This window comes from Varroa jacobsoni, unplaced genomic scaffold (genome assembly GCF_002532875.2).
Source record: "Varroa jacobsoni isolate VJ856 unplaced genomic scaffold, vjacob_1.0 scaffold_385, whole genome shotgun sequence".
Lineage (NCBI taxonomy): Eukaryota > Metazoa > Arthropoda > Arachnida > Mesostigmata > Varroidae > Varroa > Varroa jacobsoni.
The window spans coordinates 157,180-179,814 of NW_019213287.1; the positions used below are offsets into that span (position 1 = coordinate 157,180).

Genomic DNA, 22,635 nt, shown 5'->3' on the forward strand with positions numbered 1-22,635 from the left:
TAACTCTCGTGTGTTTGTTGACCCTCACATAAATCGCAAACAACCACCGCTTGGTGTTCTTGATTGCATGTTGCTTCTTCTTTAATGCATTGACGAACTTAGACTAACAGGAAATTGAAGCAAAAATATGAAAATTCAATTCACAAAGGAAACCGATTACGAGGCGGTGCGCACTCTATAGGTGTCCTATATTATCTTCGACTTGTCTGTTGTCTAGTTAATTCAACTTATATACTCAGATAGTCGGGCATTTTGTCAGAACTAGGAAAGTTAACAACTGACGCATGCAAGAGAGCAACTAATGCTCGTAGAGTGTTCACGCGGATGATTGATTGATGGCGACTTAGAAGGAACGCAGAGTTGCGCGCTGAACGAATCCGTATTTTCTTTAATCCTCGGAACGGAGCGACCGCCTGCCGCCATGTGACGTTAATGCGGTTTCGAGGAGAAAGCGATATTCGCACTTTACCGGGAGCATAAGTGCGGTATATTATTGTATGTGGCCTGCAAGTGTAAGCGAGGGTTCCTCCACGCGTGGATGTATGATTTTGTGTGTTTCAAAGTGCGGTTTGGTGTTCCCTGTGTTTCGCCTATTTCGGATACAAACGGTCCAGCCCTCTGCGCTCGTTCCTGCGTTTTATGGTGATTGAACCAGTGAGACGTACTTTGCATTAGTGCAGCGAAAAAGCAGAACGCCAAATACGAAGAAACAGCATCTTGACCTGAAGTTGTTCGATTTTCACGGAACTTGTGTCAGACGCTGTAGTGTGTTTGATATCCGATTGTTGTGATTCGTCCGACGAACGCAACGGAGCGGCGGTAGCGCGCGATGTGCACTAGAGTAGCACTCATGCACCAGAGTTTCCTTGTCTGCTGGCGTAATCGTCGAGCGTTTTTTGGTTCATATTAATACGGTCACGCTGTGTCGAATCGTCTTGAAAGCGACAAATAAGCGATCTGAACAGTTGCAATATGGATGACGACGAGCGAACAGCATCCCTTAAGGAAGTGGTTCAAGAAGTCGAGGTCAGTTCGCATTATTCTTTCTTTCTGTTAGAGTTTTCAAAAGGCAGCAACAAACCTAGAAGATTAAAACGCGCAATGTTTCTACTGATATTATGCATACAACGAAGATACTGCAGGGAAAAAAACAATGGCGCGAATTTTTTCCAATTTTAAATATATCACATGTCAACTAGTTGATCGCAATAACTGAGTTAAAAGGATTTCCTGCTACAAAAGTACAGTTCAACAAGAAATACTGCACTAGAAAAGGCCTAGGAACAGCGAGTAGCTAAAGGATAATGTGTAGCTAGATCTGGGATGGGTGTCCCACTTATGGTTGTGCTTTTGCCTTTTCTTTGTGAAGTGCAAAGCACGTTACCTTAATGTGGCTATTCTATTCAGCAAATGTTTACTATCGCAATAGGACTAATAATGATAGTAATAATAATAACAAAAAATGAGAGATTTGACAGAAATTTGAGTATGGATGGTTTGTCCGAGAAATTTTCTTATCGGTAATGAGCTTGGATCCATGTAAAATACATGATGAAGATAAATTCTTTGTCGGACTTCAGCTCCGTGCACTTAATGAGTACCTGTACAATATGGATATTGCGCATCATAGATTTTGAATTCCTTTAACCACTGGAAAGCAAGAATAATTGTGGAAATTTTTAAAAGGCTACTTTTTCAGTTTTTCTGAGTATCTTGCGCTCTGATGCATTCCATATAAGCTGCATTTAGTAAGTTTACTCGGAGTGTAGGTAGCATACTCAATAACAGCATTATTATGTCTTCACTTAAACGGTTGCAGTATTTACCTCATACATATATTTCCTCGATTATGTTTCACTACGCCATTTCAGGCCACACGTATTATTTTAGAGTAATCAATCTTAATATACTTAATATATAAGAAACACGCTTACAAAGAATTTCTTTTTCTCATTAGAGCACAACCCCATAATTGTGCCTCAGGATCGCAAGCTATCTAAATGCCCGACGATAGAGAACACATATCTAGGAATCTTCCGTATTCCCATACTTTCCTGTTTGCGCCCATATACAATGATGTCATGCTATACTAATAACATGCTCTGTAGGTGATAGTATTGACTCGATTATTTACGAAGCTTCGTGAGCCTAATGCGAACAGGCCTAGTATAGCATACCTAGATATGAAAGAATGGGACTTTGAGCAACGAAGCTGAGCCTATCGTCCTCGAAAACCTGTTCCACCTTCTCGCCCAACCCGACTAACAGCCATTCGTCAATCAGCAGCTATAGTAGCTATACAGTTTTTGTAGCATGAGTAGTGTAAGTCAAACGTGATGATGCTTATCGTTCTTATGGCTGCTGCTACCGTCGTTGTTCGACGGCTGAATCGCGACGCGAAGAGTGCAAAGTTGCACGACATGACTATGCTAGCATTGTCGATCGAGCTTGTTCTAAGCTCGACCAGTGCCCTTACTATCCAGTGGAGGCAAAATGGTCGACACGGGCAGAATGTGGACTAGGGCGTTTAATAGTACGGTTTAGGGAAAAGCCGCGCCAATAGTGGCAGCCGTGGTCGTCCGAATTAGCCAGGGTTGGGCTGTCGTTGTTCAATGGTTGGTCAGCGCAGCCACCATCGGACAACCGAAACGCTCCCTCGGGCATTCTGTGCCGCGAGCGTTTATCGGGTCGGCCGCCTTCTCTTCGAGCAGCAGCAGCAGCAATCATTGCGTTGTGGTTGTAATAGCAACGGCAGCAGGCGTAGGCATAATAGCCTTGATGGCCGGCTGGTCGTTCGGTAGCACCGTGTCGAATAGCTTCATCGTTAAGCCAACTTGCCATCGCTTGTGTTCTTTCTCAGGTGCTCTTGCGCTGTCTTGTTCTGCCTGTCTCCTGCCTTTTCACTCGCCGATTTGCCAGGGCGACTTATGTGTGTACATGTCACGACGTTTTGAGAAAGTCCTTGGAAAGTCCGCCGTTAACCCCAGCAACGGTCGCAGGAATAGCATCGGTATCTGGAGCATTCGTCGTCCTCCTATTTACTATCAAATTTTCTTTATGGGTTGCATCATGTCGTCGTAGCGTTGGGCTAACAGCGAAGCAGGCTCCGTTTTAAAAGTCGCTGATGTCGCCGCCATTGCCGCTATAGAAATAGGCTAATATATATATATATATATGTACCGTGTAACGGAAAGGTCACTCGGATAACGATTTTTCAGCCTATTCCTGCCAGACGAATCTCCAATGACATAAGAAACTAAACAAACCTAGGCATTAGAAATTAATTAAATCAACGCGCGTACCCTCTACAGTAATTAAAAGGCTTCCCAAAATCAGAGAAAGAAATCTATGCGCTAGAAATATTATTGAGACATTGAAAATTCTTCTGAAAGTTACCTCTGATAATCCTGGACTTTAATGTAGAAATCAGAGACTGTTCTAAAGATAAAAAAATCTATTATCTATAGGATAGTTCATGTAGGATATGACGATTAACACATTTTCGCAATCTCTTATGCCCCTGAAGTTTTAGGACCTTTAATTTACTATAAGTCCGAGATTTAAGTATGTTAGACTTCTTTTACGTGTAGCGTGTTTGAACAAAATCTACATATATCTGGATGCACTAACGTCATTTAAACTCAGGTACGGTAACTACTAAAATTATTTGCTAATTTAGAAAATCAGTTTTTAAAAAAGTTCAAGTATCATTTGGAAGCTCCATTAAAAGCGAATGGCCGTCGCATTGAGTGAGCATGTTCGCCAAGAACGTTTATGTCAGGACATTAGAAAATATCATTCGAACAGCATATACGCAAAAGCCATCTCTATGTTCATAAACGGGCGACATACATTTTATTTTAATTGGAACACTTTGTACGCATAAGGGACGATCCGACTAAGAAATTTCTCTTGTGGTCGATTTCTAAGCTTTCCCTAAACAAAAACAGGTTGCACGACAATCTTTTGCACGTGCTAGAGTATCTTTTATGACGATCGTGTTCAGTTAACATAATTTTCGTTTACCTCGATTACAGCTTCGATTCGGTACCCAAGCCACTCACTAATCGTTTTTTAAAATAGCTTTTCTCAAATTCGCAAAGGATTTTTCGACAGCAGTCGTGCGTTGACGAATATGGATGAATGTAAAGCTGTTAAAACATCGTTTAAGTACGTTCCGAATAAAAAATTCAGCCCAATTATATCTTGGACAAATAGAAAGCCAAAAAGCCAACACAACAAGAGTCCAAAACAAAATAAAAAAATACAAAAAATCTAAAAAAGCACTAAATATCATAATGGGTTTGTCTTTGTCAGTCTTTTTTCTAAGAACTGGCCTGCTCTTGATACTAAGTAAAGAGGATGGGCGAATGCGTGCCTTCATGAGTTTAGATGAGCCACCGTATATATATATATATATATATATATATATATGTTTAAGAAACAATGGAAAAACTAATAAACTAAACGCTAATACCAGTTAAGGTTAACTGGTATCAATCTCAAATAAACACCCAATGAATGTCACGGTACCTTTTGTCTATTTTTTTCGACAAGAACCGGTGGACCAGATAGTACGAATGCTGCACAAAACACATTTAAGATAGTTCCTGAAACTGAGTTTTTCTCATAGTACAGCGAAGTATTCTCAGCCTCAAACCAAACTGAAACAATCGAAATGTTAGATGGTACTTCTTCTTTCGGCATCGGGCTAAAGAGATACGATGTGTCAGGAGTTCCTTGTTTCTGCTTATTCTAAATGAATTTACATCTCTAAGTATATAAACTTGACTCGATTCACTATCATCATTATTACATTCAAATGTGCTCTGACCAGTCATAAATATAAAACGTTAACAATAAGCTTACACATATGTGTTGATTTGGTGCTTGATGGCGTCCGTTTGGAAAAATTTTATGAACTTGACCTTCATGTCGTTTAGAAGGAAACATCTGTTGACTGAGTAACCAACTTTGATGTATCTCTAGCATTTGCAAGGAGAAAAGCTCGGAACCTTCTGTTAGATTAGTATTAATCTAGTAATGCTGGCAATTTATATAAAATTAAGTTGGCGTGGAGCAATGATTCTGTGGGAACCTATACCTCCTGATTGAACTACATTGGGAACCACATATGGGCGAAAGAAGTATGGTGATTGGTAACAATAACACATTTCTTGTTAAACTAAATTACACATTTTGAGTTTTTTTTCTTTGACTGAAAATAATATTAATATCGTTGAAAATTACCATGATTTGATGGGAAAATGTTGAAGGTTTTCCGTTTGCCTACCAAGCCTGCGAGAAAATAGTATATGTCCTTTGATCTATGCAATAAGCACTTTAGTGCTAAATTGTTACTGCCACCTATGGAATGATTGCAAATAGAATTCATTAGACGAACGCAGAACATAAACTTTTGAAGGAACTTCTCCAGAAAGTCATTGATCTAATGCAATCTGAACGAATAACAAGAGACCGAAACTGATCCATCAATATATTTAGTTTATAGATTTAATTTTCAATCATAACTATTGGAGTACGTGTTTTGGCGAAGATTTTTTGAATCTATGCCTCGAATCATCTTTTTAATATTCCACTGGGTCTATGTTACGTATTTGGCATGACGCTAACGAAAACCACAAAACTCGTGAACCGCTATTTCCATCTTAGCTCACGAGGAATCTTGAGGGCTACAGTGGCTCGGTGGATCAGCTTCCCCGTTCGGTTGGGTACTTGTACGCACACGTATTCGGTTTCCGATTCAGGCTATATTCTTATCTAGTCAGATTTAGTTTTTCTCCCTAGAAATTCATTCAATCTAGGTAAGCGTGTTTATCTAGAATACCCGTTCTTCTTTTTGTGAGCTTGGTCGGGAACGGTGCCTTTTATACGCACAAACGTAATAGTGAATACGACAGATTGTCTCTCTCCTCATTTTCTACGGTACTTTTCTGTGGCAAAGACACTGGAGTCAACTGCCTTTCATAGTAGCGTTATGATACACTTAACTACCTGTGTGCACCGGAGTGATTAAATAACTAAAAAAAAGGCAGTATGCACCACCACTGTTTTAATACCTACTCGTTCGAATATTCATTAATTTTTTTGTCATTTCTTTTTCTATACAGTAAAGGCTTTTCATTATTCCAGAAAGTTCGTGTTATTCCAGAATTTCACCATTACTAAAAAAAAGATAAAGGTGACAACATCCAAAAAGTTACCCACGAAGCGCACAGTTCTAGAGATGAAAACAAAAACGCATTAATATAATGAGAGGTTCTGAGTTTCCTTTGAAGACAAAGTATTTGTGGAGAATCAGTGGAAGTTTTTTATAAGCGTACGTATTTCGATAAAGAAAACCTTGACTTGAGGTTGAACTGACGGTCGCTTCAGTGCTTGAGAGAGATCTAGCATGAAGCTTGGTCTTGTTCATTTATTAGGATTACAAAATCCACCCATTTAAATTCTTCGTACTGCTTGCCTCGTAGTTTGCTTTTCGACACTGGAACAAGGTCGACAACAAACACGACTATGTTTATCTACAAACATTTAAATAAAATACATAAATGAAAATTTTTGTAATTGTATTAAAACTCTTCGACCTTAAAATAGCGATTGCTGTAAGAACTAATTTAATGTCTATACCTTCTGATTCGTTCCATTTTCTCAGCTATTGCCTGCCTAAGGACATTTGACTCACTTTCGGGTAGGCTGTAGTGTTTAGCTGGCTTTATGCCAGGTCGTTATGAGTAAGAATTTGCCCAAACGGCTAATTTACGAAACTTCTACTCACATTGCCTGTGTAGAAAATGTAATTGTATGATAAGTTCATTTACTTTAACAATATCGTCTCTCCATTGTTACAGGAGTTCACGAAAAAGGTGGATACGGCGAGTCTACGGGAAGTTGGTCCGGCCTTCTGTTATTGCCTTGATGAGTTGCTAGAATGCAGCGATGCCAAGTCTGCCGATATTCTAGGTCAAAGTCTTATTGACGCGCTGTGGGAGCGCATCAATATTGGACCATGGCGCAGTGTACCACTTGATCTGAGACGCATGTTCTCCTATGCAAGTCTGATCCGAGCGCGAGCCGTACTTTGCCTTGGAAATAGGTCGAAAGCAATCGAAATTCTTGATCGAGGACTGGTTCTTGGAGCTCCAATTAGAAAGGATGCTCAAACTAACTGGCTCGCTCAAGTAGCCGGATATGTACATGGGCGATGGAAAATCTCTGAAAATCTCAAAAGAATCGTGGATCAAATCGAAGCTGATAACGACTTGCGTGTTGTAAGTTCGGTGGGAGCTGGAGCTCCCTTTGTGGACCAAGTAACTCTTCCCTCAATAAATGAGTTTTTACGCGTACTTATTGCGAAACAGCCGATAAAGATCCTGCAACTGATGGACTGTTGGCCTGCCATGACGTGTTGGAGCCTGCGTTACTTTTTAGAAACGTTTGGTCAAAGGACAGTACCAATTGAGGTGGGCTCACGGTATACAGATGAAGAATGGTCACAGAAACTTGTTACGTTTGAAAGTTTCATTCGAGAATATCTGCAACCGGCCACTGTCGAAAATACCGGATATCTAGCCCAGTACAACCTACTTGATCAAGTACATGAATTGAGATCCGACATTATTGTGCCCGATTATTGCTATGTACTAAGCGATGCCGAACCTGACATCAACTTTTGGTTGGGTGGGCGCACGACGTCTCCTTTGCATTTTGATGACCGAGATAATATCCTCACTCAGGTAATCAGATAATTCAATATTGAGTGGTATTATTCCACATGGGCTATCGATAAACACGAAAGGGGTCACTGATTTTAGAAGTGGTAAAGCGCTTGTCCTTTTAATATCATGTACGCCCTTTTGAAGGACAACTTCGCCTTTCCAGGTGTCTTTTAGAGAAAGCTAGGTTTGTTAGTACGGCGACCTTGGTCGTTAAGTGAAAAACATAAGAGTGACGTCTACAATGATGCTTATAGTGAGGAGATACTAATATTTGTAATTTTTGTTATAGGTGTTTGGCACTAAACTCGTTTTGCTTTACGGAGCTGAAGACACCGAGCTTCTATACCCATTTGAGAATCAGCTACTTCATAATACGAGTCGTGTTGACCCGGAAAATGCCGATGATCCCCGATATCCAAAATTCGCGGATGCAAAATGTACTAAAGTTCTTCTGGAAGCGGGCCAGGCGCTCTTCATACCGAAAGGCTGCTGGCATTTTGTCAAATCGCTTTCAGCCGTGAGCTGTTCGATCAGCTTTTGGTTCTCCTGAAGTCACGTCATACATCTTTTTCAAGCAAGTCTTATCGTTAATTGTTTCTTTATAAGGTTTTGGCGTGAATTTATATTTTCAAATTATACGAATTTAGAAATTCATGTTCTATCAAAGTGCATCAGCGTATCACTTGCCCGCGAAATGTCTTCTGCAAAATATGCGGTTTTATTTGTCTTCTATTTATCGAAAAAGCAATTGTACTGCGTGCGAATGGTATGAGGCGGCTTTTGATTCGAATCACATGCGCATATCCCTGAATTATAGGGAAAAAAAATTAGTGTAGTACGCATTTTGTAGTTTGCTTATTTAAGAATGTGTAGAAACTAATAAAAGTTAGCAATTCGTAGTATTACATTAAATTGGTATTTGTAACAATCTGCACAACCGTGTGCATTGTCGAGTTTCTCGTTTTGCAGATTTATTTATAATTTATGTTACGTATCTATGTCATTTTTTGCAGTGCTGTTACAGATCATAATATTATAAGATGGCTCTCAAACGATGGAGTGGCCGCAGTCTCGCTTCTACAGACGAGGCGCTTAGACGTGCCCCAGGGCTTGTCGTCGAATTTGTCGCTGTTCCCATTCCAGACCGCCCAACTCCATGTACCTCTCTTCTGCTGACTCTTGTGGTCGACTGCTTTCGTTTGCTATTGTTAGTGTCGCCAGCTGATTTGCGCAGCGCATTATCGTGGCCTTGTATTTAATATGGCAATGTGATTTAATTAAGCTTTATCGGAAATTTTGCTTTCCTAAAAGCCTGGTATTAACTTAACTGTATGGGCTTATTTGTCGCCTTACTTTGTCATCGCGCAACATTGTTAACAAAGAAACATTTTTAATAAAACAACAGGTTTCAAACAATGACTCTCATAGATCAGCTACTGCAAGCAGCCAACTTTAACATAATGGATAGGTTTTTACAGAACTGCGTAAATTTTATGGGTTATGTAGGTACATAAATAAATGGCACTTTTCGTTAACAAATATGTCATACGTTCAAGAGCAGGTTCATATAAAAATCAGTTTTTATTAAAGCTGTTACTGTCCCACAAACAAGCAGGTCACGTGAAAACCACGAACCAAACAAGAATTTTCAACTCGCATAGCTGATTAATCGGATCCAATGCTTTTGCACTTTACATGCTTATCTATTACTGCTTGTGCTAAATTGCTTGTGTGTAAAATACCCTTAATATCCAGGAGCTACGCATAGTACAATAATGTACCTAATAAAAGTCAAATTTTATCTGCTTTTTTTCCTTCGTTGCATGCTCATCGGATTTTCTTGGTATTTTTCTTGTCGGTATACCCTCCTATAAAGCTCATACAAGGGGGCTCATAACGTTTTCTCTTCGGCGATTGAAAAACTGCTTATTAGAGCCCATTCGTTAAGCAGGTTCTGGCAAATTGACGCTTCTTATTGAAGTCGTTGATGTAATTACCTGATTCGGGTGATATTATTTGCCTCGCTGCAGGAAACGCTTGCATTGGTTTGGATGATTTCATAAGACCATCACCTGCCGTTCCACTTGAGTCTGGCCTCTCGATCGTCGAGCGGGTAGGAAACATTGTCACTGTAGTGAGGACACCCGCAGGCCAACAACTTTACGTTTGTGACCTGTGTGGGGCACAGACAGAGGTTAGATATTATTCGATATAAATACTAAATAAGAAAACTCTGCTAGTATGTATTATTATTTAAAACACGTTTAACGTAAACGTGAATGTTGTTATCGTAAATCTGTATTTCGTTCCGTCAAAAATTATCAATAACAGCTGTATTTTCCTGGGGTGTAACGCATTAGGTTGCAACACGATCGTTAAAGGTGCATCTGGAGACACATTACGGCCCGGAGAAACCTTTCCCCTGCAAGTTCTGTAATAGCTACGCCAGTGAACGATTTGACTCACTGAAAAAACACTATAGAACACACACAGGTAATTATTTCTTTACCACGTTCGGTTGTAGTAGTTATTTAATATCCATGTATAATTTTTAGTACTGTTTTAGATGATTAACCATCAACAAGGTTGATGCCCTGAATGAGCCGGATCATTTCTGTTAGACGCTCCACACTTGACTTTTCTATACATTAAATCGGACCATGTTTTTTTCATCTAACAAATAATGCAATGTTGCACTTGAGTACTAGCAATAAGTGAAATCATTACATATTTGCCACCGCTCTCTACTACCTTCTTCCACCTTCCCTTATATATATTTATTACTATCTCGTGTTGAAAAACTTTGTCAGTCAGAAATTGGGATCTTCTTCACTCTCAAAAATCCGGCCGCTTGTTTTACTGTCAGTGACTGTAAAAAGTGGTAATTCGTTGAAGTGAGGTCTGGAGAATATGGCGGGTATAAAGGAACCTTTCGCTCGAACTCTGACAGATAAGTCTTTACAGTCTTTGTCTAGTAATGCTATGGAGAAGGATGACTCTGTCTACCAGGTCTCTTTTATTGCTTCCTTCTTTTTGTTCAATCGATGCAACCGGGCCAGATATATATATATATATAGAAATAATTTTATTTTCCTATTCTTTAGCGCGCAAAACCCTTCCAATTTCATCAGATGTAACTCATAGTCTCTCTTCGATGAAACAATCTGAATCTAAGCTTCGGCGTAGTCATTACTTTCTCTATCTTATATTGATGTCGATGTGCCATTTCTCATCAGCTGGAACGACCATGTAGAAATATGTCATTATGGCACCATGTTATTAGGCGAAATATTGATAATCAATGAAAAGTCATGCTGCCTTTTATACTCAACGCTGTTTATAATGCATTAAGGCTCTTAACTTTTGATAAAAATTTGATACATTTAAAATACTCAAGTTAAAAATACTCTATTTACCGGCCAGTTAACGAGTCCTTTGATCTCATCGTATGGCTGACCAGCGTAGGGCACATTTTCTATGCCAAGATTCTATATTTAATTATAGCAAACCTCTTTAGAGCAGTTCTCTTAGCCCAGCTATATATGGAGCATGTATGCAGGGTTACGTCCGCTATTGTTTTCACTTGGCAAAGGGCGAAATACTGTTGGTGTCGAAAATAAATATTTTTTTAACCTGAAACTTCGTGCGGTTCGACATCTTGCCCAATGACATATCTATAAAAATTCAGATGGCAGAGAGATAAAAGAAAAGGGGAGTATAAAAACAGTCCTTATCTGTATTCCAATCTAATTTTTTGGAGACCGGAAAATTTAGGTGAAAATGTAAAGACATAGTTTCCAGTAACCGAACGGCATATTAACGGCTAGCGTAGTTTAGCCAGAGCGTGACTGAACTCTTTACAAAATGTATTTATTGAAAGTATTCATTTTGATAGAGAAGCTGCTCTTAGTGTACTACATTTACATCAGTGCTGACATCCTTAATGGGAATGGTATACGTGTTTCCGCTAAACGTAAGGAGAATAGTTAGCTTTTATAAAGTTTATATCTGAGAGAAGATTAATGGCAGTGTTGAACTTTTATTTATTTACTGTATAAATCTTATATGACCAGCATACGTGCTCTGGGTTAACTTTTAGAGTATGTCGTTATGTTATTGAAACGCAAACTTTTATTGTGACCATTCAGGCGAGAAACCCTACGTCTGTCCATTATGTCTCTTCCGTACCGTAACAAATTCATCGTTTCATCAACACTTCCGCAAGGAACATGCCGACCAAACGAGTCCTGGGCACAAGGTATAAACAACCACTTTTCCATGCAATTTACAATCTTAATAGTACCTTTAGTTACCTATTTTTCATACACTCGTAAGGCTTTTATAATCACGAGGCGCCATTCAATTTTCTGCTTTCTGATCTCGATGCTCGGATTTTCCTCGATAGAGTTCCGTACTGACTGTGCTTTGTAGACATTTGTAGATATCATACGAAAGAAAAAGCTTAAATTAAATAGATCTGATGCACTCGTTAAACAAAATTTTATTAACTCGTCGCCCACTGAGGATGGTTTAAATAAACAAGCCCTAATGCCCTATTCCTTTGAAGTTCTAAGGTATGCGGTTATTTCGCACAAGAATGAAATCTAAGCTTTATCTCAACCTATTTATAATTATTAGGTTCAACCAATTTTCGACTCCCCCGCTGCTTTTCCTCAGCCAGGGCCCGTCGTCGTATCTTCAATCAGTGGCCGACCTTCTGCTGGCGTAGGTGGAATTCTGCCGGAGCGCTAGCAAATAATTGTGTATACTCAATAGAAACCATTGGTCGATATGCATCACAATAGGAATAGGCGCGGGTATTTAACAGACATGCGAAAACTTTAAATACTAGACAAGACGAAACGTCTTAAACAAAAGAGCTTTATCACTCGTGCATGATTTAGAAATGATTAGTGAAAAGTTTTAATGTCTTACTATTGTCATACGGTCGAAACGTGAGAAAACGTCGAATGTAACCAGTAACCATGGAATTCATAGATGGTATAATCTATGAACAAATAGACATTCCAATTTTTCCGACTGCGAAGTTGTGCCAGTTTCTGAAGCAGCTATCATGGTTGGTCCTCACAAGGACATCGTCCTCGTGCCTGCTGTATTCAAGCTAAAACGCAGCGTTCTTACATTCCTTAAAATAGAAAGCGATTTGATCTATTTACCGACTTTAGCGCTCGGTAGTTATACACCCGTCAAAATAATACTTTACGAAATACATTTGTCAAATGTTACTGCCTCTTACGCATAAAAAGACATTGCGCAACGGCTAGTAGAGTTGAAATATTCGCCGAAAACAAACGAATCTGTTTAGAAAGGTTCAGGGGTTTTGCTGTTTTGGTAGTATCACACATCCAAACCTGAGCGTGTACCAGTCTAGACAATCCGAGAATTTTATCTACCCTACCAGTTTTTCTGAATTGAAACGAGACGGTTACGGCTGTAACCCTTGATTTTCGTATCTCTAGTTAAATCCATTCCCAAATAAGTCATTGAAATCATGTGCATTTTGTTCTAAACAAATTTAGTTTCCAAGGGTATAAAAATATCCTCTGTTTCACGATACATATGTTTCATGGTTCAAACAGGAGATGTTAAAATTGGTGACTCGTAAAATTCCTGTTTAGGTTTAGTACTATACGTCAATACAAGCGGCGTCCTCAACGGCCTACTAATTTTGCTCAATTAATCGGACGTCATCTGGAACAGTACTAGATTTTTTTCAATGTACACCATGCGGCGAGGAGAAGTAACCGCAGTAACTGATAACTCGAAGAATCTAGCCCAAATAGGTACTCCCTCATTATGAATGCTTACGTCGGATCTTACATCGGATCTTACGTCAGATGTAAGTAGAACATAGATTACTAAAGGATCAAATAGGTTGTGCCGAGCCCAGACTATAGAAAGTGTTTTATTGCAGAGTAGATTCCTTTTGGCAGGAGGTTGCTAGAGCTTTCGTCGCTCTTGCAGAAATGTTTGTGTCATGTTAACACTTTTTCTAATATGCCTTTTGTAAGCACATGTATTAAATATAGTTGAAAGCTATATTCATTGCATGTAAACGCATTTGGTATTCTAGTATAGAATGACTAGAACGCACGTTCTATGCCACACGCTACTTTCTAGTTTTCGGTTATATTCATTCTAATTCAGAACAAAAACATCTTATGCTTACAAATAATCTTTATTGCCATTACTTTAGTTACAGTCCTGGGAGATACAAGGATATGCAGGCCTGCACAGATCTTACACTATTCAAAGCGGCGGCTTGTGTCAGTTAGAGAAGATCTCGATAGTTGAAATGACAAAGATTTTATTAAAGACGAGTGCAGATTATGTGTGGTTTTGAGTCTGTTAACCCTTCGATTTCTGCCGATTAATATTTACTTTGTTCCGTAATGCTAATGAAACCAAACCATTTTCAGTTGCTTACCAAGGGTATATGAGTTTTTCAACATTCGACTTCTGACGCCTTGAGTTTGCAGTCTGCGACTCAGTGCCCATCCATAGTATATAAACAACGGCGATTTATATCTCATATGTAGTGCCTTCTTATAACGCAGTATTTTAAATCACTAACGCTCAATACACAGCGTCGCCTTACGACCGAAGCGTAGAGACATTCGATACTGGAAAACATAAAGGCTGCGGAGTGATAAGTTACTTTATTATTAATTAGTTAGAGTCGATAGATCTCCGATGCGGCTGTGCACAGAAAATCTATCGGCTCTCTGGTGACGGCAGAATATCGGAGATTTTGCCCAGTCTAAATACAAAATTTTAGAAGACAGATGAACTCACGCTTTCATTTGTGAAACTTTTGTTACACACTCTTGGTGCGCAAGCTCTCAAGTAATTGTCAATCATAAAGCGTTTGTATTTAATTAACTTCTACGGCGTTTATGTTGGCGCGAAAATCTGTGGGGTTTTATTACACGAAAAAAACGTGTTCCGTATGATATCGAATAGACAGTGGCTTTAGATCGAATAGAAATCCTTTTTTTAGCATCTTAATACGATGTGATTGAGAGTTGATAATTTACAGGATCTACATATTTCATAAAGGTCTGCGCATTCGTAGAAGCTTTTATTGGGTATCTGACAAGGCAGGCCTCCTGCCAAAGTTTGTTTTTGCAAAAATGCATTGTAATAAACTATGACACTGTTTCGGGTTCGCCAACGACACGTAACTACACAGTTTATGTGAATAACGAACGTTAGTTTTATCATTTTTCTAATGGTAAAATTAAGACTCTAGGATGTACTATCCTTAAACTCTTATTTTAAACTTATTTTACATTTTGTACTCTAACGGAAAGACAAGCTAGGCTTCAAAAGCTTTGACTTTGTGTTTTCAAGTCTCAAATACACGGACTGCATATTTTCACGACATAAACTTTTTGAAATAATTATCTAACAGAGTTAATACTTCACTAACAACTAAAAGAGTACATTGACAACAGTGTACGCTTACGGAGCATTTCATTTTAGGAGTGAACTGGATGCTTCTCGGTAATAAAAAAAGGTTAAAATCTTCACGACTGTGGCAAAGCCCATATGTGTAACGCAATGTAATGAACATCACAATTCAGGATACCAGTATTAAATATTCCTATTGAGTGACTCTGGATTTGAGGAAAAATACTTGAGAATATTTCCTGTCAAAACAAATGTAAAAGTGTCCCAGTAGTCATTTAGGTATGAATATATGTACAGATATTTTCATATGTGTCTATATGCCAGTATTTGTTCCTATTTTTCCAACCTTTAGTTCCTGAGCGTGGGGTCTAAGTGTTTTTTTCAGTGTTCGTATTACATAACGTATGAAACTAAGTGTACTTTTGTTTTTCTTTGAAAGCATAACGTGGGTTCGTCGCGAAAACAGTTGACACCACAAATCGCTCAAAAAATGTCCGTTCTTCCACCCGAAACATCAATGAAACATACCAAAAGTAACCAGGAATTTTAAATGTATGCATTCCACAGACGAATTCAGCTTCTCCAGTCATAGTCACATGTAAATAGAAGCAAGTTTTTTACGTGTCGATCGATTGGATTTATGTTCTTTTCGAGTGTACAAATAAATTGAGGCGAAGCATGGTGTTGGTTTACTTGAGTGGAAAATTCATCTATCAGGTATCACCTTCCTATCAATACCTGTTTCCCAGCATGCTTATAGTAAGGGGCCAATGTCGGACCCAATGAAGTTTTTTCCAAGCGTCCTGTCAACCTACAATGTACGCAGTCAATGTTCGTAAGGTCGGTCGCGATCACGGGTGGCAAGAACTAACCCAGAGTAGACAATCTTCGTACGCGACCTAATCTATCATATTATCTCCCTTACACCGTCTAAATATCAACGACGTTATAAGAAAAAATACGTAAGTTTTATTGTATGTGCATTTTTTTTTGGCAGAAACAATAGCCCATAATGCTATTGAGCAACCTAGTGCCTCTCATGAGGTGATATGATAGTCGTTGATCAATCCTCGTGCAATTATATATATATATATATATATATTGATATATATATATATTGATATATTCATACAGTGTGGGCAAAAGTCTCTTAACAGTTGGAAAATCTTCATTTCACACCTGTTGAAATAAAATGTAGTGAAAACAAGAACAACGATAGCAAAGTAAAAACTCCCAAGTTGTAAAGTGACTTTTTCACACTGCCGAAAAATGTTTGCCCCTTACAACATTACAATGTCATTGATATACCATGTCACTATAAAATGCCCGAGATGGACTACGTGCTATGTACAAATAACCGGACTTTATGCCGAAGAAATATAGAACAATGTAGGTCAGAGGGACTAATTTCCGTGGGTAAGATGTCTGGAGATCGTATCATCCTGGGAAAATGCACATTAGTGCATTTGCGTTCCGCTGAAACGCATGTATACAAATTACCAAACTATTGCTTCATTCATACAGTATGTGTATAAATATATGGTTTTAAAATAAACCAACATTGGCATTTGATCAATGTATTTCTGTTTTCTCTCCCTATGACCTTTTTTTCAAAACAACAGCTCTACAACGGGCCCGTTATACAACGTAATTTACAATGACTCAAAACTCGTTAATTATCATTCGACAATTTTTATCTGCCTATCAATGTCTATTTAGAAAGATCTCTTTTAATTGTGTAGAATACGTTTACGTACAAATACATTGTATATGACTAAAGACACCAACTTAATATTAGCGTATTAGTAATTTTTTTTATTTTTAAAATCTATCAGTAGCAATAATAATAATAATGATGGCAATGATGTTAATAGAAATGCATGCAGCTTTGTTGTCATCATCAGCGTTGATCTCTTCGCTACGTCACCCCTCTCGATTTATCTAGAAAACTGCGCAGCTCCACAAATGATTGGACTTTTTGCGATTCTAAAATCGGCGTTATCACCACCATTTCCGTTTAACTATTATTCTATGTAGCCGCTATCCTCATCGCCATAGCGGTGAACCCATTTACATGTGTTTGGCCCTCCTTCTCCTTCCCTTGTTTCTAATCGGGCGTTATTGAAGTTTCGTTTCTATCTCACTCCGAAACGTCTTATTATCGTCCGTCACTCTCAGTAGCCTGCAATTACTGATAATGCTCTCTTCCGGTTTTATTAGATACTTCTGCTGGTGCAGTTTTCTTAGATTGATTTTTATTAGCCACAGTTGTTGCTGTTTTGTGTGTATGCCCCTATTTATGGACACTGATATATATATACCCGCGGTGTAGATAGGATGGTGGCGCATTTTGCCTTACTTAAACGAATGCTTTATCATTGGCAGAAATAGCTTGTATTGGTTGGACGTGATCATCACCACTTGCGTGGTCATCGAGATTTCAACAAGAAACTGCATTTCCATATTTCTGCATATTGCACAGTATGCGAAGAAGCAAACTAAAGAAAGTTGGGCACAGCTACTTAAGTTGTTAAATACGTATTTTCCTGGCCCTAATAGTGTTCGTTTAATTTCGAAAAGAACAATCACCTTTTGGCTAGTAGCTGTATGTTTTGAGCACGAGCACGGTTGCGATTCGGTATTAGTTTTGTTGTTGCCTCTAGTTGATTAGCTGCACGTGCTAATTAGCAGACGACGTGTTTATCTTCATAACATAGAAGCTCAAATACGTATTAAATATTCCAACGTCACCATTTTCATGATGTCATTAATGCAAATGCTGTGTTGTGATATTAGCATTATCATGTCGATTTCTAAGTATATGTAATTAGTTAATTACGTTCGGCACAAATATATTTTTTCTCTCTGATATAACTTATATACAATTTTATTCTTCAAAACACGTTTAGAGGTCATTTTAATCATTTTTGATGAATATCATCACTTTTATTAATCAAGTTAAATAAGACCCGAGCTAAATGGGCCGAGCGGGTTTTAACCCCTACCTTAACTAAGCAGACGCTCGAGAGTCAGCAATTCCTGCGAGGTCGGACGGAAGCTCCCTGCGCCTCCGCGTACTCCGGCGATCGCCTTCTCTTTGGCTAAAAGCGCCGCCTTTAATTCACTCTTTATGATATTTAATGAGATTTTGCTAATGAATAGTAAGATATCTCATTGTTGCTTTTTAACCATTCTCCCTCCTCGCCAGTCATCGGTGTGACTTTGCTGTTCCCTAGATTAGCTGCACACATGAGGCATACTTCGTCATCTCTCTATCGCCATTTCCTCTCGTTTACATACGTCTGTGTACGTATAGACCGGCCGGGGTTCGTCAAGCAGATTGGTGAGAAAAACAACAATGGCAAACTTCGTCTGCTGTGCAGCAGACAATATGGACGTTTTATTAAAAGGATCGTCGTCTTGAGACAGAAATGGCATAAAGCGGGCGGGCAGGCCAAGGTCGAATACTAAAATACCCATTTCACACCCAATTAGAGCACTCCATAGCGCCATTTGTTGGCACGTGGAGATTAAGTCGACATATTAATCAAATGCTCTCGAGTTACGCAATACAAAATATGGAATTGCAATTCGTATTCTTGTAAGTTTACGTTGAGCAATTGTACGCTGAGGATTTATGTCGACCTGGGCGGCCGGCACGTGTGCTGTTCTGTGGACCAGACGCAGTCAAAATGTTAACTGATTTTTAAAACCATGTCAAATCTATCTAATGGCAATTTAAAAATGCGCTTATTATACCTCAGATACATTGTCAAGTTTTCTTCTTGCTTCTCTCTATCATTAACGATAAGATAAAATAAATATTAGAAGAGAAAACAACAATGCTCTCTGTCGACTTTCCCCAGTGGAATCCATCTATACGTAGTTATTCGAGATCTGCTTTTGTATTTCTCCGGGTATAACCAATGGGCCCAGTTGCACACTTTACCCAAACGGGGTGACCATATATATATAAATGGTTAATATTATATGGCTTCAATTTTTATCTTTAACTTGCCATGTCATCCCTGTCTGTTTATCAAATGTTACCGTGGATGTCGCACGTTATTTTATGATAACAAATAGCTTGACTAATGCCATTTACACCGCACTTCTCAGCAATCAACTTTGCTGTTTGCGACAATACAAGCAGTAAATGAAATATGACGTAAAGCTGCTTAAAATTCAGAACAGATTCGCTTTCTTGCAACACCCCCAGTGGCTCAAGGCATGATCGTCGTCATTTCATACCGTTTACTCTTTGTCTATTCTAAGCCTAATCGTAGTGAGATCCGTTTTGTTACTACCTGAAAATCATTAGCTTTTTTTGCAACTCTGATGTTTGTTTTCAGTCTGGTGTTTATGTAATACCGATGCAGCGAGGACTGCTTTCGCAGTTGCTGGGTTTCTGTTGCTGTTACTGGGCGGAATATTTTTTTGTCATACTATCACTGTTATTATCGCTTTTATGGCTTTGAAGGATAATAGAGATAAGCGCACGACTGACAATGTTACCATGGTAAGAGGTTGACCGCACTGTCGGACGACGGATCTACTATATAGCTCATCAACTAGAGACGATCAAAAAATTCATTTGGCAAATAGGTCTCACCACTCACGGCCTGCCGGAGCGATCGACGCAAGTTACTTGTGTTATAAGACGAAAGAAATAGAGCTATTCCGACAAGTCGTGCCTTCCTTTCATTCTAAGCGTATTTAGAAATAGACTAGAAAGGTAAGCCTAATTGCATCTAGCCGTATATTAATTTCGGGTATATGGACTAACATTGATTCTCTTGCTTTTCAAGCTACAGGACGCCATTTTCTTGTAGCGAATATACCAGCGCAGCGATCATTCGATATGCTGCCCTAGATGTAAATCTTTCGAAAAGTACAGTTTTAAATAGTGGAAAAAATTCGTAGCTGTTTGTAGAAGAGGCTACGTAAGTGAACGAAAGTCACATGGGAAAACGACCAAGGGGAAAACGGTTCAACTTGTATTTTTGCAGCCTTTGTTGCGTCTTCGAAGTTGAAGCCGACGTTGAACCAAGTTTCAAAGGGATATATTTTTAAGAGCTCTTATAAAATGCACTCAGCCCTAAAGCAATACCTGTATGACAGTTAAGTCTGCACTATGCACGTCGCTCTGAAGCCTAGAAACTGCTCCGTATATAACAGTTGTTTAATTTTAAAATAAACAGTATTTGAACGGACTCAAGTAATGCTGTTTATATTCATCACTTTAAGACAATACATATTATATACGCTTGCATGTGAATCTCGTCGTCAGATGGGACCTTCGCTATGTTTCCATTTAGAAAAGTGAATTCTCGTAGCTCTTTCCCATTATGTAAATTGTTGAAAGCTGATTGATCCTAAAAAATATTATTAATAAGGGAGTTCCTAAGCTAACAACGATTTATTTAGATATACACATATTCAGCATTTAATTTTAATAACGAGTCATCGATTGTACCCCACACAGACGTGCAGATACGGCCTTAATGTTGGTGAAAACCTTGAAGTAACCTTATGTTACTGTTACCATTCATTGTGGTTTCCATGATGCGTTGATCATTCCAGTAGTTCTATTTTGGATCTACTATGGCATTAAACTCACGTATTGAAGGTCCCGAAACAAATGCATGCTAGACTGCCGATTGACATCCATATTGTTGTATCTACTTCATCACCATTCTTTTCCTCCATCGCATATAATTGAAGAATCGTTATTGCCCTTTAGTTGGGCATCATTGCTTTTTTTCTGGCCAAAGATTACTTTTCTTTCGGGATGAAACCGAATTGCTCTATATATTATCTCTGTTTTGTTATTGTTGTTGACTTGTTTTCTTAGCTTCTTGGCCTCTACTCAGTAATTATTCATCAACGACTAAAGTATTCAAAACAATATTAACAACAATGAATCCATACGCGTTCGTCTTTTCCACCTCTCCTTTTCAATGGCACTCGTTTAGAACGCATCGTTTAGGACGTTATCATCACGCGTAATTACATAACCTTTCCGTTGGGTTTCGCTGTCCCCTTTTATCCTAAAATTTCTATGCATCCATATTTTCAGTATCATAATAGCTGTCATTATAATTCTTAATAATTCCATAATTATACCTATACACATGTTAAAAATGCCAAGTAGCTATTGCCTATTCGTAATCGTTTTTAGATTATAGGTGGTTATAAACTTGTTTTCATCTATCTCTTTAAATGTATGTTTGTTTGTGTTTGTAGGTGGTTGCAATATAAATCATAAACTTTATGCTTTGTTTATTTTTCTAATTATTCATTTTACGTTATTTTTTTTTCTCGCTAGTTTACCTTTTAGTTTGTCATTAGTTAGTACTTTTAAATTCTTAACTAAAGCAACAATCAGGGTTGTCAAAGAGTCCTCAGTCCTTAATACTATGGCTGGCTGTATAGGACTGAGTAAATTGATTCTCATTTGTTTTAATCTCTGTCAGTACTCTTCAGCCTTCTCCCGTTTGCTTCGTTTTTTTTTTTTTTTTGTTGAGCTAGATGATTCATCGCGTTGGACAATCACTAGGGAAGTTGATACATGCTTGTAACACTTCTATGGCATAGTTCACTGCGATTTTCTTTATCCGTGCTTATCCCGCAGCGGTTGTTGGTACGAAGTGGGCGCTCTTAAGACAGCCGCTGCTGAGTATCAGCTTGTACAGCATTCTACAGATAGCAGACGACGAAAGCTAAAACACGTCGTTCTCTATAGCCCGAGTAGCGATGTACTAAGCACGGTAGGCCAACAGCGGCACGATTCGTTTCGCAGCTCAATGACTGGGCTGTTCGCATTGGTGTCAGGCCCCGATGGCGTGAGCTGAACGTATTTTCCGTGTTGGTACTACAGGGATAAACCATTGACGGTTCATGAATCGGTGTCGGCGGGCGCCGCCAGAGGCCGTGCTTCCGTCGTTACTTGACTGCGCGACGTGGAGTCGCATGTAGAAGTGCCCGATCTGAAAAGAACCGACTGCAACTATTCAATCTTTGAAACTAAACAGCAGTTTAGGAAACCTACCGACGTTATGAGTTGGATCTAATGGCTCTATTTTTGGAGAAAGGAATGTGCTTAGTTCAAAAAAAGCTTCGAATGCGGATTTCAGATACATCTCATGTAATATATATATATATACATATGTATATCTGTACCCTAATAATGTACTTAAATCAAGCGACCCACTCTTTTTTCACTACTTCGTACCTTGTAGAACTGCTCCCGCGCCGCCGTCTAGGAACCTTGTCGCGACCATGGCTTCCATGTTGACTTCCTGCGTGCCCGACTAGTTGTGTCTTTAGCTTTAATTGTTCACGAAGGTCCGATGATGCCTAGATAAAAAAGGCCAAATATTTTTAAGCGAAACAGCTACCTGGTGTCTGGACCTAGGTAGGCTGTAGAGAAGTTTTTTAAACTTCTTATTTTCATAAACCTTAC

At 38.8% G+C, this 22,635-nt stretch overlaps 2 protein-coding genes across 6 annotated transcripts in view; one reads left to right on the top strand and one right to left on the bottom strand.

The window, feature by feature from the left end:
• The first annotated feature begins 15 nt into the window (after positions 1 to 15).
• Positions 16 to 20,392, top strand: LOC111259927 (lysine-specific demethylase 8). 5 transcript variants are annotated; one of them, XR_002679927.2, is made up of 9 exons: positions 16 to 1,026; positions 2,861 to 3,010; positions 6,870 to 7,754; positions 8,026 to 8,310; positions 8,750 to 8,943; positions 9,767 to 9,930; positions 10,097 to 10,229; positions 11,885 to 11,994; positions 19,523 to 20,392. XR_002679927.2 is itself a non-coding variant. In XM_022832318.2 (5 exons), exons 1-4 carry the CDS (start codon positions 973 to 975, stop codon positions 8,284 to 8,286), a joined length of 1,350 nt encoding a protein of 449 aa, XP_022688053.1. In that variant the 5' UTR covers positions 16 to 972; the 3' UTR covers positions 8,287 to 8,310; positions 8,750 to 9,537. The 5 variants fall into 5 exon arrangements, 1 of the variants encoding a protein (XP_022688053.1); XR_002679926.2 differs by lacking the exon at positions 19,523 to 20,392 and adding an exon at positions 12,375 to 16,746 and having other exon boundaries at positions 10,547 to 11,994; XR_002679925.2 differs by lacking the exon at positions 19,523 to 20,392 and adding an exon at positions 12,375 to 16,746.
• Positions 20,374 to 22,635, bottom strand: part of LOC111259926 (uncharacterized) — a 36,522-nt gene continuing 34,260 nt past the window's right edge. Inside the window, exons 11-12 of the mRNA XM_022832317.2 lie at positions 22,405 to 22,529; positions 20,374 to 22,159 (exon numbers count right to left, since the gene is read on the bottom strand). Coding sequence (XP_022688052.1) covers positions 22,069 to 22,159; positions 22,405 to 22,529 — 216 coding nt within the window. The 3' untranslated portion in view covers positions 20,374 to 22,068. The remainder of the gene's footprint in view (positions 22,160 to 22,404; positions 22,530 to 22,635) is intronic.

Bases quoted from the DNA above. Each gene is read 5' to 3' on its own strand.
- LOC111259927 (XM_022832318.2), top strand. From the start codon at position 973: ATGGATGACGACGAGCGAACAGCATCCCTTAAGGAAGTGGTTCAAGAA. The intron at 3,011-6,869 runs GTATCTGGAGCA...CCATTGTTACAG, and splicing joins CGGTCGCAGGAATAGCATCG to GAGTTCACGAAAAAGGTGGA. The intron at 7,755-8,025 runs GTAATCAGATAA...TTTTTGTTATAG, and splicing joins GAGATAATATCCTCACTCAG to GTGTTTGGCACTAAACTCGT.